This window comes from Cervus elaphus, chromosome 1 (assembly GCF_910594005.1).
Source record: "Cervus elaphus chromosome 1, mCerEla1.1, whole genome shotgun sequence".
Lineage (NCBI taxonomy): Eukaryota > Metazoa > Chordata > Mammalia > Artiodactyla > Cervidae > Cervus > Cervus elaphus.
Window position 1 is genome coordinate 38,530,892 of NC_057815.1, and position 13,691 is coordinate 38,544,582.

Consider the following 13,691-nt stretch of genomic DNA (forward strand, 5'->3'; position numbering starts at 1 on the left):
AATCCCAAACTCCCGGTTCACCTCTCTGCCTCCTCCCCCTTGGCAACCACAGGTCTGTTCTCTGTGTCTGTGTGTTTCTGTCTTATAGATAAGTTCCTTTGTGTCATATGTTGGATTCCACATACAACTGATATCATATGGTATTTGTTTTCCTCTTTCTTCACTTAGTATGATAATCTCTAGGTCCATTCATGTTGCTGCAAATGGCATTATCTCATTCTTTTTTATGTCTGAGTAGTATTCCATTGTGTGTGTGTGTGTATATATATCTTTATCTGTATCTGTATATCACATCTTCTTTATCCATGCATCTGTTGATGAACATTTAGGTATTTAGGTTGTTTTCATGTCTTGACTATTATGAATAATGCTGCTTTGAACATTGGGTTGCATGTATCTTTTCAAATTATAGTTTTCTCTGGATATATGCCCAGGAGTGGTACTGCTCGATCATATGGTAATTCTGTTTTTAATTTTCTGAAAACAAAATATTGTTTTCCATAGTGACTGCACCAGTTCAGATTCCCACTAACAGTGTAAGGAGAGTTTCCATTTTTCCACACCTTCTCCAGCATCTGTTAATTGTAGACTTTTTAATGGTGATCATTCTGACTTTTTGTGAGGCAATACCTCATTGTGGTTTTGATTTGTATTTCTCTAATGTTACTGATGTTGAGCATCTTTTCATGTGCCTGTTGGCCATCTATAGGGACAACTGTTTTTTACTGGTGTGTGTGTATGTGCGTGTGTGCGCATATGTAGAAGGCAGTGGGGTTTTTTAACCTCTACATTTTTTCTCCTTGAATTCCCTTTCATATTTGTCTTTTCATTCAGCAAAGATGCACTGAGTCCCTCCTATGTTCTGGGCTCAGTGACAGAGATTGAAGGGATGTTAACCAGTATGGATTCATCACAAAGAAGATTGTAGTCTGGCTAGTACAGGCCCCTGTCAACCCCACAGCCTTTTAATGTCATAAAACTGATTGGAAAAGGCCTAGGAAATCATCTAACTCAATTCTTGCTTTGTTGCAAAGCTGCAGAGTGAAATCTGGAGAGGGTAAGTGCTTTGACCAAGGTCGTTGGGATGGTTCCTGGAAGAGCTGGAGTGAACACTCTGTCCCCCACCCCCAGTCCAGTTTTCTGGTCAATATGTGTGTTAGTTGCTCAGTCATGTCTGGCTCTTTGTGACCTCGTGGACTATGGCCCACCAGGCTCCTCTGTCCATGAAATTCTCCAGGCAAGAATGCTGAAGTGGGTTGCCATTCCCTTCTCCAGGGGATCTTCCTGACCCAGGAATCAAACCCATGTCTCATTATGTCTCCTGCACTGGCTGGCAGGTTCTTTATCACTAGTGGTCAAAATACCACACTTCTAATCTAGGTTTTTGAGAAAACATGCCTCTTTAAAAGGCTCTGAGACAACCAAATGGCCTCCATCTTCCATGGCCCATAGGCCTGGATTCCCAGCAGAGGGACGCTTGCTGTCGGCCTGCCCCCCGTTTAGCAGCACAGAAGGTGTTAACTAGCACTCTGTTAGTTCTTGGTTGCTTTTTTTAATCTGTTGTTTGAAATCCTTGCCTTTTATTGGTATATTTACTTTATGGCATACATAAAGAGCTGTATTAAAAAATAAATTGTGTTGTAAAAGCCTTCGCTAATGTTTATTAATATTGACTAGTCAGAGAGCAACGAACTCTATTGCTAGAAGGATAATTTGCGGTAATACCAGCTAAGCATTCACAGCTTGTCAAATGACTGTCTAATCTCAACGTTTAAAAAAAGTGGGCAAAAGGACAATTTCCCTTATTTATGCCTTGAGAAAATGAACGTGACCCACTCCCTAGCCAAGATTAGAACTATGCTTTCTTTTTCTCCTGGGGGGTGCCAGGCCTCTTCTCTGAACCCAGGCAGTTCCAGGGCTGGCTTTCAGTGTCTGGTATCCCTGGGTTTTGGGGTACTTGACAGCTGCTTCAGGAGCTGTAGCCTCACAAGGGTCTGCTCTGGCTGCCTGCGTCTGTGCTGAGGGATTGGGGGGGAGAAATGGGGTCTTGGTTCCTGTCCTCCAGGAGCTTGTAGATTTGAAGACCTTACAAATGGCTTAGTCCAGAATTGTGGACTTGATACTCCAAGAAAGTACATAAGGAGAAGGACACTGGATGTGACTGTTGACCCTTGGTGACTGAAATAGATCATTCACTATTGACAGCATTAAAAGATGTTCCCTTGTGGGACTTCCCTGGTGGTCCAGTAGTTAAGACTTTGCACTCCCAAGGCGGTTTCAGTCCATGGCTGGGGAGCTAAGATCTCACATGCTTGCATGCTGCATGGTATGGCCAAAAAAGGAGAGAGATGTCCCTTGAGAAGATACCCTGTCACTCTGAGAAAGTAGAGAACATTCCGTGAGCATCCCAGGTGTCCTGCTCTGGCTTAGGGTGGAGGCTGCTAGTGGAACAGTTCTGTTCAGCATATTCTTTCCCCGCAGAAAGGCATGTGGAGAAAGAACAGGAGGCTGGACCGCGTGCGGAAACACCCTGCAGTCTCCCTAGAAGTTGCTTTTGGGAATAAATCCCTTGTAACCCAGTCACTTTTCACTCATCTCTTCTTAAAATTTAAGCCCAGAATGGTGTTGACTGTTTGGCCCTGCTCTTGGCATTTGAGTTGAAGGCAAGTGGACATTGAAGGCACATCGTGAATTTAATGGTCTGGGGAAGAAGAGTAAGCCTGTTGCTGAAGCGCATAAACTCTTTTCCTCTGTCAGTTCTGTTTCCACTTGGAGAGGTAAGGGAGGCCGGGGAGGTTCTCTTACCACTGGGTTTAAGGGCCATTTGCTGCTTTGCAGACTGAGAGCCTTGTCAGAGCTCCTGAAGGGACCCAGCTCATGGGGTGCCTACGTGGGGAGACGCAGCTGCCAGTCAGGGCTGGTGGGCAGGTCCTGCTCAAGAGGGGAGCAGGAGGTTTGCATGGAGCCACCTTCCCATGGTCAGTAGAGAGCCTTGGGCAGTATTGACTCCCGGGAGGCAGCAGGCTTTTGAGAGAAAGGGATCATTGAAACCATCGTGGGGAGCTGAGTCATAGAACCTTCTGTCTTGTCCTCATCTCTTCTGAGTACCCCTAGAAGCGCTGTGTAGGTCAGCTTGATAGTCACGGGATCAGAAAGCGAAAGATCAAGCACTGGGTTGACTTCTGCACGTGGGGCAGCTCAGACCAAGTAGAGGGGTGAGTCGGAAGGACCTTCAGAGCTGCTGAAGCTAGAGTGTTGGTGGGAGCAGGGAATGGCGTCGCGTAGGGTGAGAACAAAGAAAGCGTCATCTTATAAAGGCCCTTCTAGGATGGCTTCCCCACTGCATCTGTTCTCAGACAGAGGTGAGTCGGTGGTTCCCCCACTCACTTAACCCTCAGGACAGATCTTAGTTTTCAGTGCTGCTGTGGTGTGACCAGCAAGGTCACAGGGCAGGCACTTTCACCTCCCCAGGAGGACAGCGAAGGGCAGCCCTCGGGTTATTGGGAGACAGTTCCCCACTTGTTGGTCTGTTCTCACTGCCGTTTGTCTCTGGCAGAGGAGCTTGGGAAGAAATGGAATATTGGCGGTGCTGGGCCTTGAACGCCTCTCTCTCAGGCAAGCAGTGCTGCTGGCCCTGCTTCTAGCATTCTCCCCTTAGTCCTTGGCTGTGTGGGATGACAGAGGGCTGAACTTCTCCTGCAGGGCATAGATGCAGAGGGCGCCCCTTAGGGAGCAGCTGGGATGGACCGCTGTCCCTGGAGGCTGGGCAGGTGAGGATGGCGTCTAGTATCAGTCTTTCCCTGCTTCCACTTACTCTCCTATTGTGTTCTAGTGGGGAGATGAAGACTCATCCCGAGGTGAGGTTGGTCTGAACCTCAGGCTTTGTGCAGCTGTGATGTCACCATTGGCCTTCCATGCCTGGACTTCAGGGGCACAATCAAGGTCCAGCTCTGGGTTGGAGGTACCCATGAAGCTCTTGTGCTTGGCACAGTGTTCAGATGAGAGGAGGCTGTCTGGAATTTCTTCGGCAGCACTGAGCAGTCGCTTCTAAACTAGGCCCTATGAATAAAAGGAAAGCGAAACAGGGCTTCTGCCATTACATAGTTACAGCCTAAAGCAGATGAGTATGAACGTTCAGGGTCATAACAGCACGAAAGTGGTTTGAATGAGCGTGCAGCTTCCTGACTTGGTTTTACTGGGCGAGAATTGTGTGGTTGAGAATCAGTGAGGAGCGTGTCGTTCTCTCCAGTTACTTGTTAAAAGTTCGTCTTAGCTTACCTCTGATTTCTCATAATGATTCAGCTCTCTTGAGAAAATAGCTAGAAACCTGTTAGAGGTTAATTTTTTTTGTCATCTTGGACCGAATTGAAAATCTCTTGCCTTCAGGGTGAGTTTACCCGATGAGTCAGGTGTGGACGTGCTGGGGCAGCAGCGGGGCTTGGGGAGCATCTGAGCCTGCTCCCCGAGAGTGGGTGGTGGGGCCCCGAAGCCTATGGGGAAATGGACCCTCTGCTGACTAGAGTGTGGAGAGGCTTGGGCCGTTTCGAACTGGGTTACTTTCAAAACTGTTCGGTGCTATTGCTTCTCAGAGAAGAGAGTGTGAAAACCAAGGCAGCAGGCTAGAAAGGTGCAAAGATGTCCCGAGCTGTCCTCCTTTCCTGTGTTACAGTGGAGGCTGATGACCTCAGATGGCCACGAGCAGTTTGACCTTGTGAGAAGGCATGGCTGGGCTGGGAAAATATAGGTGTGTGTGGTTCAGGAAGAAAGAGGCGGACAGACTTTCCATTTTCATCAAACACTTTGCAGCGGCACAGTGAGGGACAGAGGTGGTAGGGGTTGTGGTCTAGAGCGGGGGTCCCCAGCCTCTGGGATCTAAGGCCTGGTGATCTGAGGTGGAGCTGATGTAACAGTAGTAGGCATAAAGTGCATGATAATTGTAATGCACTTGAATCATCCCCACACCATTCTCCCCACCCCACCCCGTGGTCCATGGAAAAATTCTCTTCCAAGAAACAGGTCCCTGGTGCCAAAAATGTTGGGGACCACTGCTCTAGAGAGACAGACTCTGAGTTCTGACAGTTTGTTCTTTTTCTCTAGAAACTGGTTGGAACTTTGTTTCCATGTTGATCATTCCCACAGATGGTGCCATTTAGAATCATTTAGAATCTCTTGGTGACCCTTTAATACACTCAGATTCTTCTCTGCCTTTTCCCTTTTCTTTGGGTTAGGAGAGGTCGCTGCCTTGTTGTAGCCATCTCTTGGCGTCTAAACGGTAACGGAGGAGATGGGCAAACCGGCTCTGGGCTGCGCTGAGCTCCGGGCCTGTGAGGTGCCTCCTTCTCTCTTCTGGACTTCGTATGCTTTTGTCCTAGTCTCTCCGCCAGTGAGGCAGGACCTCGGTCCTTGGACTCCACCTGGGATCGCTTGGATGCCACCCTCGGCACCTGTGTGGGGGCGCGGAGTTAGTGGCTCAGGAGCAGGGCAGTTTCCTTACCCCGATGCCTGGGCAGGAGAGGACACCCGTGTCTCTGGAGGCTGCAAAGTGCATGGCAGCAAAGTGGTTCCAAAGAAAGGCTGCTCGTGAGTTCTGGACATTTCTTCCACTGAAAGATAGACTGCACGTGGGTAAAGGAGGGAACTTAGGTCATGTGGATTAGAAGGATTTAAAATGAATAGATTTCTGGGAACGGGTGTCAGTTTTTTGCTTGGGTTTTCCCAGCCCGACCGCCTAGGTGTTGTGAGACATCACACAAATGGAATATGGCTCAGAGAGATAATGTGTGTGCACGCTCGCTCAGTCATGTCCGGCTCTTTGTGACGCTGTGGACTGTAGCCCATCAGGTTCCTCTGTCCATGGGATTCTCCAGGCAGGAATACTGGAGTGGGTTGCCATTCCCTCCTCCAGGGGATTTTCCTGACCAGAGAGGTAATAATGCCCCTTGGAGGAATCCCTTGGAGGCTGGGTAAAAGGACATGGGTAAGACTTTTGAATAATAAAATTTTGATTCCATGACATTCAGATGGTAAAGAATCTGTCTGCAATGCGGGAAACCTGGGTTCAATCCCTGGGTTGGGAAAATATCCTAGAGAAGGGAATGGCAACATGCTCTGGTATTCTTGCCTGAAGAATTCCATGGACAGAGGAGCCTGGTGGGCTACAGTCCATGGGGTTGCAAAGAGTGGACACAACCAAGCGGCTTTCACTAGACATCATCCATCACTTTACAGGTGAAAAAAAAACTGCAGAGAGATCGTGACAGCAAGACTTGGCAAGGTCGTACGTAAGGCAAGTTAGTGACCAAGTTAGGACCAGAACCCAGGTCTTCTGGCTGCTCCCCTGCCGTCCTTCCCCTCATCCTGCTCCCCCTGTCCCCCTATAGTAGAGGGCAAGAGTACATCACCCTACACACCACGCAGCTCCTGTTGGCCAGGAAAGCCACTGACATCACTGCCTGTGGCCAGGCAAATCTATTGGCACCAAAAAAGGCGATGGGGTAACCCTGAAAGTGTTCGTGGGGGTGAGAGACTTGATCTGGAACCTGCCAGGGGAAGAAACAGAAGCCCAAGGGTGGGGTGGGCATGCTTTCCTGGTGGTGGCTGCTGAAACCCAAGGCTGGGACACTTCAGTGTCCTTTGGGAGAGCCAACCCGAAAGGGTGTTCTCCTCTTCCTGACTGCCACCCCAGAGGTGGGCACTCCTGGAAGCTAAGGAAGCATTAGGGCAGACAAAGGTGGGGATAAAGGAGACTGGAGCCCATGCTGACCAGACCATGAGCATGTGTACCAGAGTCCCCTGTGGGACCACCTGTGAAGAAAGCTTTAGCTGCTTCACAGAACAGCTCTTGGGAAAGCAAACCCCTGTCCTGCCTGGGCAAGTGACAGGCACAGTCAGCTACCACGTGTGCATATGCATGGGTGCACATACACACACACACACACACACACGCCTGGGTGCATATTTTAAAACCCGCTTTGCCCAGAATGCTATTAAGACATGTCCCCGTGCCCAGCATTGTGAAATATATTTAGAGTTGAGAATGTTCAGTAGAAATGTTCTGTACTGTTACTATTTCTCAATTGGGATGGATCAGCCCCAGCCACAAATCAGATAGCATGGGGGTGGAGTGCACGACCATGTCACAGATGAGGGTGTGTGTGTACTTGTGATTGAGAAATCATGTGTTGGTTTTGGCATGAGGTTAAAGGGAAAGCAAGCAAACACAACTGTGATTGAGAAAGAGTTCTGTGAAGGGGCCTGGGCGTGATCGCCGACAGGAGCTACACACGCTGGACCCCAGATATGGTCTTCAAGCCACCAGCCTGGGCTCATACTCACCCCGGGGCCCACTCTGGGTTCTCATGGGACTTGGAAGGTGCTGGCCGTGGGGGGCTGGCCCAAGTGTCATGATCTGGGCACCGCTGACTGGAATGTAAAATCCTCCCCCTCCCCACCTGCGTTTATCTAGTATCCTGTACCAGCAGCCCTCCAACCTTTGACTGTGGGCCTAACACATCAGCCTCCCAACTGTGATGGGCAGTTCGCCTAAGAGTGCCCGTCTGCCGCCCCACTGTCCTCGGCTCCTACCTCTGGCTGCAGTACCTGCCCGGTTCCTCGGGGCTGAGGCCCCTGGGGAGGTGGCAGGCAAGGCGGGGGTGGATCCCGTATCCGGCGGAGGCCCAGAGAGGCCTGAGAACAGGAGTGTGGGTGGGAGGAAAGGTGGAGTTCCGGGCCAGATGGCCCCTGTGCCAGCCCGCAACCGACTCTCTAGACCTGCCCTGCCAGCCACCTGCCTCCCTGCCTCTCACTGGCTCCATCGCCTGAGCGGTGGGGTCTGGTGGGCAAGGACCAGGATCAGAGGCTGGACCTGTGAACAGTGGTTACCAGGGCCCCTGTCTTCCTGGGGTGCTGGGATGATGATCATGGGTGGCTGGCCCACCTCACAGCATGGCAGTGATGATAAAATGAGATAACGTGCGTGAGAGTACTTTGGAAAGCCAGCACCGCCGGCTCCCACCTTCCATTTATAGAATGACGTTATCTGGTTTCTTCAAGCCTTTCTTCCCATCCGGGTTCAACCTCTGGTGGGAAGCAGAGGGAAAGCACGTCAAAAGCTGGGCCTTTGGGGAGGTTTTGTGTGCTGGAGAGTGACGGCGGGTCTCAGAACACCTGGATACTCTCAGGGGAGCATCTGATGTCCCTGAAGGCCTCGGTTCACTAAGAATGCTCTGTGCCCATCGCTGGGTGGGCGCTGGGCTGTGAAGGAGAGAGGAGGTACAGGGCGGCCCTCTGGGGTCGGTGGTCTCCTGGGGGAGCCAGGGGCTCTCACAGGGCAGTTCAGGCGGGCCGTGCTGTGAGTGAACCAAGGAGAGGGACCTCGGCCTGCGTGTGTCACCTATGCTTGTTCGACTGGAAAGATTGTGTCTGTCTCGCCGTCCTGGGGCTTCCTCCTTCCTCCCTCCACAACTGAACCTGACTTTTTCCCTTGGTCTCTGCGCCACGGGGTGAAGTGCTAGGGCACGCCCTATCCTTCTAGGCCTTGGACAGGACCAGGTATAGATGCCACCTTGGCAGCCGTCCACAGATAACGGGGCTCTGGGCCACCTGTGGGATCGCGGATGTGTCAGGGCCCACCTCCAGCTCCCGCGCCCTATGTCTCCCTTCCTCCTGTCCACCTGCGGGAGGGTGGCTGCGAATTCCCCCGGTGAGGGTGGGCCTGCTTACTGGGCAACCAGAGCAGTAGCAACCTGTCTTTTCCTTTCCTGTAGGAAACTGCACAGTGGGATGAAGACGTACGGGTGTGAGCTCTGCGGAAAGCGGTTCCTGGACAGTCTGCGGCTAAGGATGCACTTACTGGCTCATTCAGGTAGGCGCGGATGCCCTGACCGGCCCCCTGAGCACGGACGCCCACCTCCTGCCTGCCTGCCTTTCCCCCACCCAGAGCACGAATGTCCCCATCGCCGGCAGGCCTTGATCTGCCCCATCCCGTGGATGCTCCCTCCAGGCTCCTGGAGCAGGAAGCCCATCCTGACCACGTGACCGTCTGGATGGGTCCATCCTCTGCCCTCCCGGGCTTCCTGGGGCATCGTGGGTACCCAGTGCCCTGTGTGAGCCAGCTTCCCAAGTAGACTGCAGTTTCATTAGCAGAACAGTTGTGGAATTAGGTTCTCGCTGTCTAATGAATCTGACTATTGGGTTCACATTATACAGGAGCCTTTAATTAAATAGATATAGAAAGGTTGGAACACAAAGCTAGTTACAGCGTGCTGTCTTTTGCAAGTTAATTTTAATCCAATTCTGGTGGGGTCGACTCTGCGGCTGCGGGTGTTTTTTGCTCGTGTTTGGGCAGAGCTTCTCTGCCCCACGAGGCGTGAAGGGAGGAGAAGCAGGCAGGCAGTGTGCCCTGGCGTTCTCGGTGGAGGGGCGGATACGGCAGGTCCAAGGCTGCTGCCTTGAGGCCAGGGGGGCTGCCTGGGTTCAGTGGGAGAGGCCGCCACACTTCCCTGCTGGGGCCAGTGCTCTTTTCCCTCTAATTTGAAGCCTTTCGACTCTGGAGTCACGTTTTAGGGGAGAAGACCGACTCTCTTCTCGTCTGGTTTTACTCTTTCCCACCTTGTCTGCACTCAGCATCTGCTGTCCTTTTCCACATTGCCTCCCTCACGGGGCCCTCCTGGCAGCTGGCAGTTCAGTGTTGGTGAAGTGAGTCTGGACTTTGGGGTTGGCCAGATCCCCATGTCCGTGACCTCGGGCAGGTTTGTCTTCTGAACCCCAGTTTCTGTATAAAGGGCCAGGTGTTGCTAACTCCTATCAGTTCAGTACCAGATGTCTGATGAAGGCATCATACCCTTCTTAACCTACAGTTGGTGTTTAATAGATGTGGGTTGCTTCCACCTTCCCCTCTTTGCCTCGGTTCTGAAGCTGTCGCCCTGGAGTGTTGCCGTCGCCGTGCTCCTGGAGGACAGTCTGAACGTCCGTGGTCTGTCCTCACTGTCTCCATCGCCTTGGTCGTGCTGCTGGTGGCTTTACGTGCCTCCGCTCGCGCTGCCTTCCTGCCAGCCCCGGTGCTTCTGCCACGTGTGGAATGCTGTCCCTCTCGCCGGCCTTCATGGCCCTGCATCAAGTGCTCCAACTCCTTCCCATTCTTCCCGCTTCCAGATTCAGGAACTGGGCCACGCCAGGCAGCTGGGTGTGTCTGTGTCCACCCTGTCCCCGCGGCTTTGTGTTCCTCTCCTCCTTCCCCTGGGGCCTCCCCTCCCCCACACTCGGCCCCAGGGCACCATCCTCATCCCCCTCCTGCCCCATGTTGGCCGGGAGTCCTGAGTCCAGGCCTTCCTGAGTTTGGCATCAAGCTGGGTACCTGTGTGCTTTCTGGGTTTTGTTTTTGTAACTTGCACCTGCTATCTTCTTGCTCCCCTTCTCTTTACAGGTTGTTCAGGGTTTAGTGAGGGGTCCCGTGAGCTGTCTGCCCACTGGTTGGCCACCCTCCCCCAGTCTTTCGTTTCATTTGTTCCCTGCTTCTTGGCACCTGTGTTGGTCTCTACGGCACGTGCTGTCGGGCACGTCCCTGTGGGTGATGCAGCCTGTGGATAAGGCCTCCTTGCATGCTCTGTAACTCAGCCCAGTAAGCTCCCTTGGTCCTCACTGTTTCCTGGAGTCTAGTATGCCAGCCACACTCATGTGCTGGTCGGTGTACCTGGCGCTGGTGTGTCGACCAGCACAGCTTGCTCGCCGAGCTCTGTGGCTCTGTTTACCCCATCCCTGTGCGTGGAATAACCCGTCCCCAGTCTTCCCAGGTCTTCCAAGGTCTCTAGAATAATCCCATCCTCGACTGTCCCCCACCTCCGGCCAGAAGAGATCAAGCCTTCTTCTCAAGTCCGTATTTCTTTATCTGAAGCTGTCTCTGGGTACAGTCTTTCTTCTCTGTGTTATTGTTATTAATGGACTTGCCTTATCTCCTCCTACTTGGGAGTCAGGGTTAGGAATTTGGGCATCTTCTTCCTAACCATGTGACTTTGGGCAAGAAATGTAAGCCATCTGAACCTCTGAACGCAAGGCTCCCTTAGATACTTAGCACTCTGCCCGGCACATGATAGGTTCTCAGGAAATGTAACTTCCCTTTCCCTCAGTTTTCCCCTAATAGACTGGAATAAGCTCCTTGGGGCCAGGGTCTGTCCCCATGATGTGCAGCACGTTACCTGGTGCAGTGCTGGAGTCTGTAGATGCTGGTTGAATGGATTACTACAACCTGGGAAGCCAGGCGACTTAAGAAAGCTCCAATCTCTCACTGGGTCTCTCCTGCAATAGAAAGACTTTAGACTGTGTCTCTAGGATTCACTGCAGGGCACTGGCTTCGTTTGAGTTAGCTGAGGTCTCTGTTGTGAACCCAGTTCTCCAGGAGTGTGGGTAGGGTGGGTGGAGTGGCAGACGGAGGAGGAGCTGCTTATTCACATTCAGGTGGGTCCAGGGGCCCCAGGTCCGACAAATGAGTAATGCACCACCCCATGACTGAGTGCTGGTTCAAGGTCCCACCGCCTTGGACATACCCTGGGGCCTATTTTCCTAGGTTTTCCTCTCTGTCCCTGGAGTCTGTGCAAATGATTTGTCCCTCTGAAATTCACTTGCCACTACCCTTGTAAAAGAGGATTTGGTGATGGGGGAGGTCACAGAAGGGCCTTAGTCCGCCCTTGCAGATAGCTCAGAGCTTGCTTTGACTCTGATTTTTCTCTTCTGTTTTTTCTTTCTCTGGCCCCACATACCTCTCACCCTTGTGTCAGGATGGCTTGAGAAGAAAACAGCGACAGGGGCTTTGTGAGGCTAGATCTCGAATTGTTCGTCCCCCTCCTTTAAACACTGAAGGCCCTGAGCCCTCTAGAGAGACCTGGCCGTGTCCAGGAGGTGGGGTGGGAGGGCTGGGCCAGGGTGCCAGGTCTTCTCCCGGATTCCAGAAGCAGAAGTTGTACTTCCCTCATTCCAATTCCTCCCCCCAGTCGCACGATAACAGAACTATGTGCGGTCTTCGAGGAGACGTTTAATTAGATGACGTGAGGTTTTCTTGCCGCTCTGTTTTGAAGGCTCCGTGCAGGGAGCAGACAGCCAGGATGGCCCCTGAGCATCTGGGGGGCTACCCCCGCCTTGGAGGAGCTCAGCAGGGGCTGCAGCAGCAGGGCGGAGTGGCACCGAACTGGAGCTGCCCTGGGGACCATGTTTGCAAAAGGGGGCAGGCGTGGGAGAAGGGGGTCTGGGCTCTGGGTCGAGGTCAGGGGGCTCCTGACGTCCCCCGAAGGCCATCTTCGCCCGAAAAAGCTCATCCCCACTGCCTCTCCTCCTGGGAGCGGCGCAGGCTCACTTCCTCGCAGGCCCTGCGTGCGCCGCCCCACCCCCTCTTGGCGAGCGTGGCCCGTGTTTGTTATTGTAGTCCTGGCGCTGGGCCAGGCCTGGCTGGGCGCCAGCCTTGTGGGTACAGTGTGTACAGTGAGTGCCGAGCCAAGTTTGTCATCATACGCCATTAATTTTTTTTTTTTCTCATCTGGTAGGGGTGGGGTGAAGGAGGAGGCAAGAAGGAGTTTCTCCAGTGCTTGAGAACAGGCCTCATTGAATTCTGCGGAGATATTATTTCTGAAAAGATAAAGCGCTCTGGCTCACCCTTCCTCCCCAGCGTTCCTCTTTCTCGAATTATCTCCCTCCTCTCCTCTGCATTTCCCTACCCGAGGAAATCAGCCTGTGTGAGATCGACACTGTGAGGCCTTATTTTCAGTGACTGGAATACCAAATTTATACTCCTAAATCAGTTTGCATTGTGTTGAAATTGACAATTTGTTTAATTAGAAGTTTGCCCTGTAGGAGGCCCTTCTTAGAGACAATTCTCTCTCTCTCTCTCTCTGTCTCTCTCTTTTTTCTTTTTTAAGATCCTAAATGGTGGTAGTGAATGCTCCGTTTAATTGAAGTTTTGATTTCGATTTGAATGCGTTAACTAACCAAGTGTTTGTGAGTTATACCTGATGATAACAATAAGTTTAAATTAAGAAACAATAACCTAACTCACTCAGTAATGAGATTGATCTGGCAAGACCTGGCGTTCTCAGACATGGTTTGGAGATCAGGAGGGTTTGAGCATTGAGAAAGAGACTTGGGGTGAGAAGAGTGACCACTGGAGTGCTTTGCAAAGCTGCTCCTTGTGGAACATGAATCTCAGGTTGGGGAACAGGGGAAGGGTCCCAGCCCCTGTGTGCGCCCAGATCTGTCTGAAGTCTCCCACCCAATCCTTTGCTGCCCCTTCCCTTGTGGGAGCATCTGTGACCCGCTGTCTCTGTGCCACTCCTGTTCTCTCCTAAGAGAACATCCTAGCTCTGGGATGTCCGTGCCGAAACCACAGACTTGGGCGATGACTGGACTTGATCCTGCGATGTGCTGGGGTAAGGTTTGCCATTAGGTAGTGTTTCCCACAGCTTGGCCTAGTGTCCTGGTGGATTATAACTGAGCACACCCAGAGCTGCTTGCCCCTATTTTTGCCTTGGCTGCATACTATTTAGAGGCTTGCATATTTCTGTGGCCTGCTTCTATTCTGGGAGTGTCGTTCATTTTTGGAGCCAGCAGATGCTTCAGGCTCTGTGTACTTAACCCTGGAGAACAGGCAGCACCCCTGCCCTCTGGGTGCTTATGTCTAGTAGGAAGGATGTCTGATACTGTGAAGTTAT

At 52.0% G+C, this 13,691-nt stretch overlaps 1 protein-coding gene across 3 annotated transcripts in view; it reads left to right on the forward strand.

The window, feature by feature from the left end:
* Window positions 1-13,691, forward strand: part of ZBTB16 (zinc finger and BTB domain containing 16) — a 198,610-nt gene that overhangs the window by 87,307 nt on the left and 97,612 nt on the right. For all 3 annotated transcript variants that reach the window (XM_043899661.1, XM_043899681.1, XM_043899671.1), the window contains exon 3: window positions 8,766-8,863. In XM_043899661.1, the coding sequence (XP_043755596.1) occupies window positions 8,766-8,863 (98 nt within the window). The remainder of the gene's footprint in view (window positions 1-8,765; window positions 8,864-13,691) is intronic.